The sequence below is a fragment of the Nicotiana tomentosiformis genome, chromosome 2 (genome assembly GCF_000390325.3).
Source record: "Nicotiana tomentosiformis chromosome 2, ASM39032v3, whole genome shotgun sequence".
Classification (NCBI taxonomy): Eukaryota; Viridiplantae; Streptophyta; class Magnoliopsida; order Solanales; family Solanaceae; genus Nicotiana; species Nicotiana tomentosiformis.
The window spans coordinates 169,221,569-169,237,584 of NC_090813.1; the positions used below are offsets into that span (position 1 = coordinate 169,221,569).

Consider the following 16,016-nt stretch of genomic DNA (forward strand, 5'->3'; position numbering starts at 1 on the left):
GGCGGCGTATCAGTGCTATTGTGATGTTGTCCGATAGAATGTGCTCTCTGAACTTTTTCACTAGCGCCCCGTATGGGGCGGCGCATGGTACGGCATGCCTGTGTGATTTTCTCACAGTATTTGTCCTGTTTCGACTTGGAAAAGGTAATTTCGACTGGGCCCACTCCTACAGGGTATAAATACACCAAAAAGACATTTTTGAAGGGACTTTTGACATGGAAAGCTTTGAGAGAGCATTGAAGGCAAGAAGACTCAAGATTTTATTATCTTTCCATCAATTCAATAAGGGAATTTGGATTGTAATGTTTGATTGATACTTTCTTATTCTTTAACTCTTTTTGTGATGACTTCTTCCATAATTATGGAGTAGTTTACCTTAGGGCTTGACATGATTTGGTGACTTGGTTATTGTTTATGGATTTGATTACTGCTTAATTACTTGAATCTATTGGAAGAACTTTAACTCTAGTTGCGATTTTATTCATTGTCTTGTTTAATCGGAAGAGGAGCATAATATTGAATATTATTGCAACGCATGCCTTAATTTATTTTGGTACTTCTTTAAAGTAATCGAAAGAGCTTTGTGATCTACCCCTTAAATTAAGATTGAGAAATATTAGAGAGAAGTTTCTCTTAGACCATTCTTACCGATAGATTCTTGCAAGTTTCATCGCAGTTCACATTAGTTTATTTGAAAGATTTACATTTAATCGAGAGAGGAGTCTGAATCGGAAGCATAAGCTACTCACCTATTGAATTCGTGAGATTCGATAGAACCTCAAGAGTGAAATATAACAATATCATATCCAGAATAATAACCTTACACCTATCATGTCAAAACTCTTATCCCTCATATTGATAAGAAACCAACTTTGCAAATCTCCGATTCCTTGCTCTCAATTGTCAAGTGCTTTATTTTAGTAGTTAAACTTAGTTCATAATCTGTTAACCCAAGTGTTGATTCTCCTGAATAGCAATTAAACCAAAAATTACTCAAACATTGTTTAAAATCAATCCATGTGGATACGATATTATACATTCTATCTTTGATTAACGAGCATCAATTTTGTGTTGTATTTTACGCTCGTCGTATTTCTGTTGCTTTATGTATATATCTACACATGAATTTAGTAAGTGTCTTATCCTCGTCACTTACGGAGTATATTGGATCGATTGTACTCATACTACACTTCTTCACTTCTTGTGCAGATTATGGTGTTGGTCCCATCGGTGTCTAGCGGAGTTTATGCTCCAATCATATCTATATCTGGAGATTTGAGGTAGACCTGCACGTCGATCGCAGTCCCTGAAGTCCCTTCCTTATCTAGCTTTACTGTTTATTTTATTCCGAACAATTATATTTTATTCGGATATTGGTCGTAGCACTTATAGTATGCTCATGTACTTGTGACACTAGATTCCAAGATTTGGCGCCATCACAGCCTCGCGGTTGGGATTTCGGGTCGTGACACGTTCATATTGTTGGACATCAAATATTGTTTTAGTCCTTTAAATTACTAACCTATAATATTTAGGATATTAATTCGGTCATGAGTATTTTTAACATTAATTTTGTTATGAGTATTTACAATTAATGAATACCCCAGAAATGAAAAAGATGAGAGTTCAGTATTTGAACTTCAAATAAAATATTAAAATAGTGAATTATAGATGTATTAGTGCAATACCGGTTTTCTGATTTTTACTTAATAATATTAAACATTCACAAACTTATTTTTTCTAGTGAAATGGTAAACATATTTTTCTTTTCCTCTTTTTACCTTGTTTGTTTTCCCAGTATTGCGGGAACGGGTCAAGCCGGTTAAAAATTGTTATGCTACAACAAAAATAAGAGGAACAACCCAATATAGTCTAGCGTTAAAAATACTTATAATAATGTAATACAAAAATCAAAACTTCCAACAAAAACTAATTTCCGAAAACAATAAATAAAACAGAAAGCATAGCAAGTAGTGATGACCAGTTGATTGGCAGAGAAGCAAAGAAATGCTCTGCTGCTTCACAGCTGCATCTGCTGACTGTCATACCCAAATATCCTTTTCCATTTCCCCTTGATCTTTCATGTATTATACCCCCAGAAGTTAGTTCCAAAATCCCTCTGTTTCTTCTTCTTAAAGAGAAATGGAGGCAAGTGCAGGAATGGTTGCTGGATCACACAAGAGGAATGAATTGGTTCGAATTCGCCATGACTCTGATAGTGGGGTATGCTTTTGGAAAGTACCCTTTTGACATTTTCAGTTAAAAATCTTTTTTCTTTATTCTCTTTTTAGTCTAATGGTGCGTTTAGATCTAATGTGAGAGTTAGGATCTTTCCTTCTGCTTTTTCAGTTCCTGAATTTCTAATAAATTTCAATTGAATGTGGTGTTCAGATCTAATGTGTGAGTGTGTAGCAGTGAGATTTTGTAAAAAAGTTGGGATCATTGAGCTGATTTAGGATAGGGAATTTGATCATCTTGAATTTGAAGTGTTCAGATTAGTTTTCTTTTTGATGAAGTAACAGTGAAGCACTGTTGGTGTTGGGTCAGTGTTCAGATTTGTTTTCTTGAGAATCTAAATTCGCAAATTTGCTTGAATTTGGTTACACATTAAGTCTTGGTTCAAGTGTAGACTGAGCTTTAGGTCAATATCCGGATTTTATGTGATTCAGTAGGAGATTGATGTATTTTCGAGTTTAGTAGTTGTTTAATAGGGTATTTTCATAGTGGAGCTTGATCTGATTTTGTTGCAATTTTGATCATTTAAGGTGTACTAAATGTGTCCTGACATTGGTAGGATAGATCTCATGGGTTTTCACCTTTTTGCTGTCAATTCTTATATGTTTCAAAATAATTTTCTCTGGAAAAAAGGCAAACTTTGGGGAAAGATAGGCATACTTTATCCTTAGTTTTAGGTTACTTGATACAACACTGATCACCAAATGGTTGAATCTGATTAATACTTGATTGCTAATACTGTCCTTCCAAAATCAGCCTCTGAATTCAATTAATGTACAATTGAAACTTCAGTAGTTTTGTGGGCACTTATTGTTCAATTCATTGCATTCCTGTTTGTTCTAATTGATTGTTGTGAATGCAGCCGAAACCCATTAAGCCTCTGAACAGTCAGATTTGCCAAATTTGTGGCGATAATGTCGGATTGAATGCCATTGGTGATGTCTTTGTTGCTTGTAATGAGTGCGCATTTCCTGTTTGCCGATCTTGTTACGAGTATGAACGCAAAGATGGAAATCAATCATGTCCCCAGTGCAAGACAAGATACAAGAGACATAAGGGTGAGATTTCCTGAATAAGTTGTCTAAGATTCTTTTCCTGCTTCATTTGAGTTATTTTTTCTTTTCCTGCTTTATTGGAGTTATTATTTCTGTTTCTAAGATGAACATTAGCTAATTGGTTGTGCAAGTATTAGGGTGTCCACGAGTGGATGGAGATGATGATGAAGATGATGTTGATGACATCGACAATGAGTTCAATTATGCCCAAGGCAATAGCAAGGCCAGACGCCAGTGGCAGGGAGAAGATGCTTCTTTGTCTTCATCCTCCAGACAGGACCCTCAGCACCCAATCCCTCTTCTCACAAATGGGCAGTCTGTAAGTGACAATATGTGCTTATCTCGTCCTTCATGACTGTACATTATGTTTCCATACTTCAAATATGTTTTAATATGGCAAATGACGCTACAACACTTGAAGCTATCAAGGCGCCACTGTTCAGATACACCTTTTAGTTTTGATGAAGTAATGTTGCTTTACTTGCTCTGGTGGCTAGGTTGCATTTCCCTCCTATTATTATGTACTGAAGTTAAATAAGGCTCTCAAAAAATATTAGTCCTGTGCATGGTAGCTTCTATCAGAATCTCAAAAAATATTGTTTTCAGATTCTGATTTTGAATCTATGCCTAATTTTTTATCTTCATCATCCACCATACTTCAGGGGCTTTTACATTACCTGTATCATTGTTCTGTTGGCTCACGAATTTTGAATTTAAATATGGCCCGTGAACAATTTTTTCTTCTTTTTCTAAGATAAATATCAAGATTTTATTGATACAGCGATAGAGAGTGCTGATACATATAAAGTGCGGTTATTAAAAATAACAGAGTATCCTACAGATCCTGTAGAGTGTGAAGGAACTCCAAAGGGCCATTTATATTGTATACATCTTTCATTTTTGTCAAAAAGGCTAACTAGATACAAAGATCTATACTCAAATAATTTATCTGCAACTGCTTTGCTGTGAAATATCTGCTGAAGCAAACACTGCTTTGCTGTGAAATATCTGCTGAAGCAAACACTAGAAGCTTCATTTATTTCCTTTTGATTATGGTAGGAACCAAAAATGTACAACTATCCTTATTTTTTAGCTTGGTCTTTCTTTAATACTTGTGCATTTTTTTTTTATGAAGTTTGTATGATTATTTCTTTGAAGTTATCAGGAATTAATACTTTAAAAAACTGTTACTGCCAAGGAATGAAAAGGACTAGTTGTTCTGACTCTGTTACATTATTCTCCCTCATGTAAGGATTGTTTCCCGTGAAGGCCACTTTTTGTTTCACTTCTCTTACTAAGTGAAGGAAATGCCTTTTTATGTCGTAATTCCTTTATTTGAAAAACTTCAAAATCTTATTGGACTAGGGAAATGCCTTTTTATGTCGTAATTCTTTTCTTTGTTTTGTTTTATGAGTTTATTGAACTTCTCAAAACATAATTGATCTTAGGTATTTTGTGAGATGCCACACCAGACACACGATCTGTGGGCAAGTGTGTCGTAAATTTCTTTCTTTGTTTTCTTTTATTTATGAATTTATTCGATTTATTGAACTTAATGTTAAAAATTTATTGAACTTAAGAGAACATATCTGATAATGTTAGGTATCTGGTGAGATTCCAAGTGCCACACCAGACACACAATCTGTAAGAAGTATGTCAGGCCCCCTGGGTCCAGGAGACAAGCAAGCATCGTTGCCTTATGTTGATCCTAGATTGCCAGGTACAACTTGTTTCAATGTCTCCATTTGATGAAATCCTATCATTCTTTTTTCTTCTGAAACTATTTTACATTTTTTTCCAGTTCCTGTAAGGATCGTGGACCCCTCAAAGGACTTGAACTCTTATGGGCTCGGAAGTGTTGATTGGAAGGAGAGAGTAGAAGGTTGGAAACTAAAACAGGAGAAGAATATGACTCACATGAACCATAGATACACGGAAGGGAAGGGGGGAGACATTGAAGGGACAGGATCAAACGGAGAAGAATTGCAAATGTGAGTATCTTATCTCATAACTGAATAATGAGAGAAAAGTGTTTTAAATTTAGCTCTTCCCTAGAAAGATTTAAATAATTATTTTTTTTTGGAGTATCCATTAATTATGCAACTTTGTTGCTCTCTCAATTAATTTCTTGCATGCACTTATTAGTTCGGAAAGAGAAAGATAACAGTTTTACACTTTTCCTTTTAATTATCCCAAAGCAACTTCTTATTGATTAGTGAATTTCTCATGGGCATCTATGATCTAAGCTTATTATCCGGTTGTTTCACCATTGTAAAATATTTGCTGGCAAGAAGTAAGGTAATCAAATATGTGACGATTGCTGGTTACACCTTGGACAGGGCTGATGATGCTCGTCAACCTCTTAGTCGTGTGGTGCCAATTCCTTCATCCCACCTTACCCCATACCGTGTTGTAATCATACTGCGGTTAATTATCTTGGGCTTTTTCATGCAATACCGTCTAACTCATCCAGTGAACGATGCCTATCCTTTGTGGCTAGTCTCGGTCATCTGTGAAGTTTGGTTTGCCTTATCCTGGCTTCTGGATCAGTTTCCAAAATGGTCACCCATCAATCGTGAGACATACCTTGACAGGCTGGCTTTGAGGTAAAATTCTCTTGTGGTTGAAAACTGTATCAGCATGAGGTTGCCGATCGTTATCAAGATTTCATTTACATCTAATATGTTCTTTCTTGTTTTGTTAGATATGATAGAGAAGGAGAACCTTCACAGTTAGTACCTATTGATGTTTTCGTTAGTACAGTGGATCCCATGAAAGAACCTCCTCTGATTACCGCGAATACCGTGTTGTCCATCCTTGCTGTGGATTACCCGGTCGACAAGGTCTCATGTTATGTTTCAGATGATGGTTCAGCAATGCTAACTTTTGAAGCACTTTCTGAGACTGCAGAGTTTGCAAGGAAATGGGTTCCGTTCTGCAAGAAGTTCAATATTGAGCCTCGGGCCCCTGAGTTTTATTTCGCTCAAAAGATAGATTATTTAAAGGACAAGATTCAGCCTTCTTTTGTGAAAGAGCGCAGGGCAATGAAGGTAGGGAATGAGATTTAAGCATTTGGTAATTTAGTAATTAGTCTATACTTTCACATTTGCTTGAGCCCAACGTTATAGATCTATATATTACACTATGGTTTTTGTGGTTGTAAGAAGCTGGAGTCCAAGGTGCTGTAGAGAAATTATTTTATTGAGTATTTGAATATTGAATACAAGCAAACCTTCAAGTCTGAAAATCTTGACTTTGCAGAGAGAATATGAAGAGTTCAAAATTCGGATCAATGCACTTGTTGCGAAAGCACAAAAAATGCCTGAAGAAGGCTGGACAATGCAAGATGGAACCCCTTGGCCTGGAAATAACTCTAGGGATCATCCAGGAATGATCCAGGTACTGTTTGACATTTCCGATTTATTGAAGCTCATGCTCCTTCCTTCGTTGTCCTAATTGATTGAAGCTCATACACCTTCCTTCGTTGTCCTAATTGATTGAAGCTCATGCTCATTACAGGTCTTTTTGGGTCACAGTGGAGGCCTTGATACAGATGGTAATGAACTTCCTCGTCTGGTTTATGTTTCTCGTGAGAAGCGCCCAGGTTTTCAGCACCACAAGAAAGCCGGAGCTATGAATGCTTTGGTAATCAACTTATGAGAATTATTTACAAACTTTATTTAGCAAACTATTTAGTTCATAGCTTGAATATAATAATCTACATGGTTTCTAGAGGAGTAATACGTCATATCGCATAGTGTGATCATGTTGCAATCCTTATAACAATTTAGTTTAGAGTTTGAAGGTTTTTCACTCATGCACCATTTTGTTTTTCTTCAGATCAGAGTTTCTGCTGTTCTTACCAATGGAGCATATATTTTGAATGTTGATTGTGATCACTACTTCAACAACAGCAAAGCACTTAAAGAAGCTATGTGTTTCTTCATGGATCCTGCTTATGGAAGGAAGACATGCTATGTTCAGTTCCCTCAACGGTTTGATGGCATTGACTTGCATGATCGATATGCTAACCGGAATATTGTCTTCTTTGATGTAGGTCTCTCTTACATGTTCACTATGTTGTTCTTATTTGTTATGGTTGCCAGAATGCTCACTTTATGATGTCCTTTTGTAGATCAACTTGAAAGGGTTGGATGGTCTTCAGGGTCCAATGTATGTGGGAACTGGATGTTGTTTTAACAGGCAAGCATTATATGGGTATGATCCTGTATTAACTGAGGCTGATTTGGAGCCGAACATCATTGTGAAGAGCTGTTGTGGCTCACGGAAGAAGGGAAGGAATGGAAACAAGAAGTACATTGATAAGAAGAGGGCAGCAAAAAGAACAGAATCTACTATCCCAATTTTCAATATGGAAGACATAGAAGAGGGTGTGGAAGGTATGCCATTACAACTTGTCCAATCACTTGGAAATCTTTTTCCTTACTCGAATCCTACTCAATTAAATGTATGTGACATGGTTCTGAGCTTCTAACTACTTAACCATACCCAAAGAAAAGAGAAATGGGGAAACATTTAAGATTTTAACCTCTTTTCTTGTATCCTAAAGCTCTTTTCCACAATGTATAGCACTGTTTACGGGTTATCAAATTTGACCTTTCTATGAAGGGGAGCCTTGGAGCAACGGTAAAGTTGTCTCCGTGTGACCTATAGGTCACGGGCTCTAGCCGTGGAAGTAGCCACTAATGCTTGCATTAGGGGTAGGCTGTCTATATCACACCCCTTGGGGTGCGGCCATTCCCCGGACCCTGTGTGAACGTGGGATGCTTTGTGCACCAGGCTACCTTTTCATGATGTCCTCCATTCGCTGCTATACTATCCAAATGTCTAATTCTTGTCTGCTCTGTTTGTGGTTAAGTTGGCCAATATTCCAACTCCAGTCCTCAATTTGTTTTACCTGTCTCTTAGCTCATGCTGCTAAATGCATGAATAATTTCATCGTGACGCTTTTTGTTGATCTTATTGCGTTTCATCTCAGGATACGATGATGAAAAATCACTGTTAATGTCACAGAAGAGCTTAGAGAAACGCTTTGGTTCATCTCCGGTATTTGTTGCTGCTACCTTTATGGAATATGGAGGCATTCCTCCTTCTACCAATCCTGCAACTCTTTTGAAAGAAGCAATCCATGTTATTAGCTGTGGGTACGAGGACAAGACTGAATGGGGCAAAGAGGTACCTCGATTTGTTTGCTTTATTTTAATATGTTTTGCTCAGATCTTTTGATTTTTCATTGATTGAACTTTGATCTTTTCTATTAGATTGGATGGATTTATGGATCTGTTACTGAAGATATTCTTACCGGGTTTAAGATGCATGCACGAGGATGGATTTCAATCTATTGCATGCCTCCTCGGCCAGCATTTAAAGGGTCTGCACCCATCAATCTTTCTGATCGTTTAAACCAGGTACTTCGGTGGGCCTTAGGATCTGTTGAAATTCTGCTGAGTAGGCATTGCCCTATATGGTATGGCTACAATGGGAAATTGAAGCTTCTGGAGAGAATAGCATATATCAACACTATTGTTTATCCCATCACATCACTACCTTTGCTTGCTTATTGCATTCTTCCTGCCATCTGTCTTCTAACTGGGAAATTTATTGTTCCTGAGGTAAGTGAAAAGTTCCACTTTTGCTTTACACTTCTATTTGTTTTTGATAGTTGTATCAAAAATAGCTGAGTGAAGTAATGACTAGTCCTAACATGACATTTTATATTTCACTAATCCTATTAAAAAGGGCTGAATGTACTAGCTTTGCAAATAGACAGTGTCTATTGACCTAATGATGAGTCAAAAATTAATACAATTATTTCTTTCTCACCGTCTTCTAAGCTTCTCTTGAATTGTGACTAGTGGTGGAAAAAAGGTTAAAAAAAAACAGTTATCCACCTATATTATCCATTAAAAAATGGGTCGGATAATGAACTATTGAACAACGGGTCAAATATGGATAAAGAACCATATTATCCACTTAGAAAATGGATAACCGATGGATAGCTAATGAGTTTAGCTTTTACATTTGTAAAGCCTCAAATTGGGGGTTATTCAAGTTTTTGAGACTAGGAATTCTTCCAAAAGTGATAATATTCAAGATGCCATGGATAATATGGATATCCATACTATCCACCAGTTAACTCATTTTTTATCCGTAATAAATATGGATAATTTAATACATTTTTTGCATTACCCATTTTTTACCCGTCCAAATCCGACAGGACCCGCCCGTTTGTCACCCCTAATTGTGACTAATTTAAACGTTTATTTGTCTTCTTAAATTCCGCCGATGTGAGCTTGCTCACATTGCCATTCCCAAAACCAAATATAGGAAGGTTGTGGTAGGTTGTGCAAAACTAGTGAATTTATGATTTGTTTTCTTAGTGACGATTTCTTCCGAGTTACAGCCATTGTCTGGATTCATTTGGATTCCAAATGGAAATGACTTTTAGTTGTAGAACAAGGTGATTAAGACCTAGGGTCAATCAACTGTAAATTGTGGGCCAAGGTGATTAAAATCTTGTCAATCAAACTTGATCTTGTTTCTCTTGAGAGAGAAAGAGAATAAGATGCCATTGTTCAAGGTTTCTTTTACCTCACTCTGGTGGAATTTTGCCCCCTCAAGTGATGCGTACACATTTAATTAGTTGTGATCAATCTGGTCCATAGATAATTTATCTTCACCTGGCTTCCTGTCATGCAGTCAGCTTGATCTTTTCTTTCCGTCATTGTATGTTTATTCACATATTTGTCCTTAAAATTATGTATTAACACACCTGTTCCATGTACCCCCGGCAGATAAGCAACTATGCTAGCATGTGGTTCATTCTTCTCTTCCTTTCCATTTTTGCTACTGGTATACTGGAGCTTAGGTGGAGTGGTGTGAGCATTGAAGACTGGTGGAGAAATGAACAGTTCTGGGTTATTGGTGGTACATCTGCTCACTTGTTTGCCGTCTTCCAAGGTCTACTAAAAGTGCTTGCAGGGATTGACACAAACTTCACAGTCACGTCTAAGGCATCTGATGAGGACGGAGAATTTTCAGAGCTTTATGTGTTCAAATGGACATCTCTCATCATTCCTCCAACTACAGTCCTTATCTTGAACATGGTAGGAATTGTGGCTGGTGTTTCATATGCCATAAACAGTGGGTATCAGTCTTGGGGACCTCTATTTGGAAGGCTCTTCTTCGCCATTTGGGTCATCGTGCACTTGTATCCTTTCCTCAAAGGTCTTTTGGGACGGCAGAATCGTACACCTACCATCGTTATTGTCTGGTCCGTTCTTCTTGCGTCTATATTCTCATTGCTTTGGGTGCGCATTGATCCCTTCACATCTGACGCCACAAAAACTGCTGCAAGAGGTCAATGTGGCGTCAACTGCTAGTGATGTTTGATGGTCATTTGATTAAGTTAAGCAGCAATTGTTGCTTTGTATGTAGTTTTAAAGAACTTTAAAGGCACTAGAACACATGCAAGACCTCATAGTAATGTTGTACCATTGTCCTATTGTCAGAAGGAAGTGTGATGGATGGAAGAACTGCGACACTTCTGTATTTTTGGCCTTCTGTTAATATATTTTTTATTGTCTCAAATGTTCAGGCGCAAGTGCTATAGCTTAGGTGGAGAATTTTAGTATTGATTTTGTTGTCATTGTGCAGTATTGGTTTACGTTGAGGCTGTCACTTTCTTCAAAGGATGATGATTGTCACGAGCCAAAACCAACCTGTCGTGATGGTGCCTATCATGGTACTAGGCAAGCCGACTAGGCAGATATTTCCAACACTCTAAAGCTTTGGAAGATACAAAAGCAGTTAAAATTAATGAAAATCTTTTAAAAACAGAGTAAGAAAATCATAACTCAATAAAAATCTCTCCCAAAACCAGAGCGTCACCGAGTGCATGAGCATCTACACAAAGATGTAGTCTAATACACCGTCTAGGTAATAAAAACTGAAAACATAAAACGAACGGTAAGGAGGGAGAGTCAAGGTCTGCGAACGCCGAGCAGCTACCTCGATAGTCTCCGAAAATCTAGACTCCACAACTCAGCAACCGTCGTGACCGGAAGCACCTGGATCTGCACACAAGGTGCAGGGTGTAGCGTGAGTACAACCAACTCAATAAGTAACAAATCTAACCTTTGGACTGAAAGGTAGTGACGAACTCAGCAGGTACAATTCAATATAGAAATAACAGTACAGAAACGTAGGCATGCTTTCAAGTTCAACAGTTAAACTCAATTCAGGTAAAATAGATCAATTATGAATGATATGAGGAGTATGACCTCTCTACATCTACATGCCAATGCACATGCTGTATGTGATGCACCACGCTGAAAGCCTCGTATACTCCCACTCTCAGAATACTCAATCACTCAATACTGTATATGGCCAATCCATCCCATATATATATACATCAACTTACAGTCAGTCACTCAGTATTGTATAAGGCCAATCTAGCCCAGGGGAAGATCCATCCCCAATATAAATGATTCGGACAAGATCCATGTCCAGGGAAGATCCATCCCTCAATATAATCAACTGCGCTTACTGGGGGTGTGTACAGACTCCGGAGGGGCTCCTTCGGCCCAAGCGCTATAATAAGCCAAATCCAGGCATAAATCAATAAACATTCTGCGGCGTACAGCCTGATCCCATAATTGTCACTCTCAATCAGGCCACCGGCCTCACTCAGTCGTCAATTTCTCCAGTCTCTCTCTCGGGCTCACGATGTCATGAAACTAGCCCAAAAATAATGATATGATATAGCAATAAATAGCAACGGAAACTGAGATATGGTATGCAATGAATAAATATGACTGGGTATAAAATTTCAATATAATCAATAAGTCAACAGCAAGGAAACGATCACTATGGGTCCCAACAGTACCACTAATAGCCTAAACATGATTTCTAGCATGATCGACAACTCAATTACTTTATCACATGGTGAAAACACAAATATAGCCAAGATAAATCCAATATACAGTTCCATGGAATCGACCAGGTCACAGTTCTTACGGTGCACGACCACACACCCGTCACTTGGCATGTGCGTCACCTCAACATCAATCATATAACGCATAATTCTAGGTTTCGACCCCTCAGGGCCAAGTTTAGAAGTGTTACTTACCTCACGCCGTGCCAATCTCTACTCCAACACACCTTTGCATCGCGAAACGGCATCCGAATGCCTCGAATCTAGCCACAAACAATTCGATACAATCAACACGGGCTAAAGGAATCAACTCCATAAGAAAATACTAAGTTTTTAATCAAAAGTCAAAAATCGACTCAAAAGTCAGCCCCCGGGCCCACACTTCAAAATTCGTTAAAAGTCATAAAATCCGAAAGCCCATTCAACCACGAGTCCAACCATACCAAATTTATCAAAATACGACACCAAATCACCGCCCAAATCCCCAAACCAAACTCTCCAAATTTCTAGCCTCAAACTCCCAAATTCTACCTTAAATACACACAAACTAGGTGGGAAAATCAATGGGGAAACACAATTATTGAATAAATTAGAACACAAGTGACTTAGCTCAAGAAATCTCCCGAAAATCCTCTCAAGAATTGCCAAATCCCGAGCTTGAAATGTTTTAAATGGTGAAAAACACGGAACCCTCATTTTAAATAATCCCGACCACCTGAAAGTAGCACCCTTGTGGGTCAATTTGGTCAAAGGCGATGCAATAGACGATAAACCTTCAACGAAGCGACGATAATAACCAGCCAAGCCGAGAATGCTTTGAATCTCCGTAGCTGAGGACGGTCTAGGCGAACTCTGAACCACCTCAATCTTCTTCGGATCCACCTGAATCCCCTCACTGGACACCACATGCCCCAAGAACGCCACTGAACTAAGTCAAAACTCACACTTGGAGAACTTGGAATAAAGCTTCTCCTCCCTCAACCGCTGCAACACAATCCTCATATGCTGGGCATGCTCCTCCTGGCTACGAGAGTACACCAGGATGTCATCTATGAATACTATGACAAACAAGTCGAGATAAGGCTGAAACACACTGTTCATCAGATGCGTGAATCCTTCTAGGGCGTTGGTCAGCCCAAAAGACATCACAAGGAACTCATAATGACCATAACTGGTCCTAAATGCTGTCTTTAGGATATCGAGTCCCAAATCTTCAACTGGTGATACCAGACCTCAAATCAATCTTACAGAACACTCTCGCTCCCTGGAGCTGGTAAAATAGGTCATCAATGCGGCGCAAATGATACTTGTTCTTGATTGTAACTTTGTTCAACTGCCTATAGTCGTTACACATCCGCATAGTACCATCTTTCTTCTTCACAAACAGAACCGGTGCACCCCAAGGCGACACACTAGGCGTAATAAACCCCTTATCAAGAAGTTCCTGAAGCTGCTCCTTCAATTCCTTTAACTTAGCTGGTGCCATACGATACGGTGGAATAGAAATGGGCTAAGTGCCCGACAGGTCTGCAGGAAACACATCCAGAAAGTATCGCACCATCGGAACAAAATCAATAGTAGGAGTGTCAGCACCAACATCCCTCACAATGGCCAAATAAGATAAACAACCCTTCCTAACCATCCGCTGGTCCTTCAAATATGAAATCACTCTGCTGAAAACATAGTCTAGAGAACCTCTGCACACAACTCTTGGCAACCCCGGCATCGCCAACATCATGGTCTTAGCGTGACAATCCAGAACAACATGACCTGGAAACAACCAATCCATACCCAAGATCACCTCGAAATCAACCATACTTAGTAATAAAAAATCAACTCTAGTCTCCAATCCCTGAATAGTCACTACACATGACTGATATACACGGTCCACAACAATGGTGTTGCTCACTGGCGTAGATACATGAACATATGAAACTAAGGACTTGCCTGGTATCCAGATAATGAGCAAAATACAATGACACATACGAATAAGTGGAACCAAGGTCAAATAATACAGAGGCATCCCTGTGGCATACTGAGACAATATCTGTGATCACTGCTTCTGAAGCAACATCATCTGCTATGGCAGGAATAGCATAGAATCGAGCCTGATCACCACCTGATCGGCCTCCTCCTCTAGGGCGACCTCTAGCTGCCTGAGCCCCACCTCGAGCTGGCTGGGCGGGTGGTGAAGTAACTGGTGCTGAAGTCGTAGTCTGGCTCCTCTGCTAAGCTGGATCTCCCGAAAGGTGGGGACAATGTCTCTTTATATGACCCAAAGCTTCACACTCAAAACAACCCCTCCCTGCAAATGGCACTGAGTACTGAGGCGGACCCCGAGAGCTAGAATAACTATCAGAAGGACCTGGTACAGATGAACCCTGAACTGATGGTGCACGAGACGGAATTTGAGCTGGGAGGGCACTGAGAGATGACTGACCCTGATGAGCACTGTATGAACCATGGCTGGATGATGCACCACGGTGAACCGGACAAGCCATCTAGGCGTGCCTATAAGGACGTTCCCTGCTGTGGTAGAACTGACCCCCAGAAGGAACACCGCTGCACCGACCGGCCTGCGCCTCTCTTAATCCTCCCACCATCTGAAGGAAACCCCAGTAAACTAAAAAGTAGTGAACTCTCCCCACTAGTCTCCAGAATACCTGCCGTGCGAAGAATCTGCTGGCACTTATCCAAGATGCCCTGGGCAACCTCTAAATCACCCCGCTAAATGATGAAGGTTGAAGCCTCCCAAATCTCTCTAGTCTCCTCTGCTCATCATCAGTCATAACAGGGACCACCTAGGTCTGAGAAGCTGCAACCGGCTGGGCTGGTAGTACCCCGGTGTCTGGAGTCCCTGCATCACCTACTCTGGAGTACGGGCGGCGGGGGTATGAGTACCTTTCCCGGCTTAAGAAGTGGCCGGTATGGCTTGAGCCGAAACCACCTGAGCAAGGCCAGTGCAAATAGTCAATATTTGGGCCAAAGCCTCATGAAGGCCTGGAATCACAATGGACATAGCTGGTGCCTGAGCTGGCCCCACTAGCTCAACCACATCCAAAACCTACTCCTGAGCTGGAGAAACTAGTGGATCTGCAGGTGCTGCTCTACCCCTACCGCGGCCTAGCCTCTCGTGGCCCTAGCTGGTGGTACTGGTGGTCAGTCCTGCCCGGTAGCACATGCCCTAACCATCTGTGAGAGAATAGAATACAAAAGTTTAGTTACCGGAATCAACAAATCTACATGACAAGAATACAAGAATGTGAAGTTTTTTAAGGGTTTGGCAGCCTCTCGAAGATAAGTACAACGTCTCTGTACCGATCCGCAAGACTTTACTAAACCTTCTCATGACTCGTGAGACCTATGTAACCTAGGCTCTGATATCAACTTCTCACGACCCAAAACCAACCTGTCGTGATGGAGCCTATCATGGTACTAGGCAAGCCGACTACGCAGACATTTCCAACACTCTAAAACTTTGGAAGATACGAAAGCAGTTAAAATTAAGGAAAACCTTTTAAAAACAGAGTAAGAAAATCATAACTCAATACAAAATCTCTCCCAAAATTGGGGCGTCACCGAGTACATGAGCATCTACATAAAGACATAGTCTAATGCACCGTCTAGGTAATAAAAACTGAAAACATAAAACGAACGGTAAGGAGGGAGAGTCAAGGTCTGACAACAACGAACATCTACCTCGATAGTATCCGAAAATCCGGAATCAACAACTCAGAAACCGCCGTGACCGGAAGCACCTGGATCTACAC

At 39.7% G+C, this 16,016-nt stretch overlaps 1 protein-coding gene across 2 annotated transcripts; it reads left to right on the forward strand.

The window, feature by feature from the left end:
• Nucleotides 1–1,967: 1,967 nt before the first annotated feature.
• On the forward strand, nucleotides 1,968–10,901 carry LOC104093741 (cellulose synthase A catalytic subunit 1 [UDP-forming]-like). 2 transcript variants are annotated; one of them, XM_018769955.3, is made up of 15 exons: nucleotides 1,968–2,106; nucleotides 2,137–2,223; nucleotides 3,098–3,293; nucleotides 3,428–3,609; nucleotides 4,893–5,010; nucleotides 5,092–5,281; nucleotides 5,630–5,896; nucleotides 5,995–6,340; nucleotides 6,552–6,689; nucleotides 6,810–6,935; nucleotides 7,131–7,343; nucleotides 7,426–7,690; nucleotides 8,290–8,486; nucleotides 8,573–8,923; nucleotides 10,106–10,901. In XM_018769955.3, the coding sequence occupies exons 2-15, from the start codon at nucleotides 2,143–2,145 to the stop codon at nucleotides 10,691–10,693; spliced, it is 3,258 nt and encodes a 1,085-aa protein (XP_018625471.1). In that variant the 5' UTR covers nucleotides 1,968–2,106; nucleotides 2,137–2,142; the 3' UTR covers nucleotides 10,694–10,901. The 2 variants fall into 2 exon arrangements, with proteins under 2 accessions (XP_018625471.1, XP_009597841.1); XM_009599546.3 differs by having other exon boundaries at nucleotides 1,976–2,223.
• Nucleotides 10,902–16,016: the final 5,115 nt, after the last annotated feature.

What these genes read in the sequence shown, in the direction of transcription:
- LOC104093741 (XM_018769955.3), top strand. Translation starts at nt 2,143, where the DNA reads ATGGAGGCAAGTGCAGGAATGGTTGCTGGATCACACAAGAGGAATGAA. An exon ending in ATCATCCAGGAATGATCCAG is followed by an intron (nt 6,690 to 6,809) that starts GTACTGTTTGAC and finishes TGCTCATTACAG; the next exon opens with GTCTTTTTGGGTCACAGTGG. An exon ending in CCGGAGCTATGAATGCTTTG is followed by an intron (nt 6,936 to 7,130) that starts GTAATCAACTTA and finishes GTTTTTCTTCAG; the next exon opens with ATCAGAGTTTCTGCTGTTCT.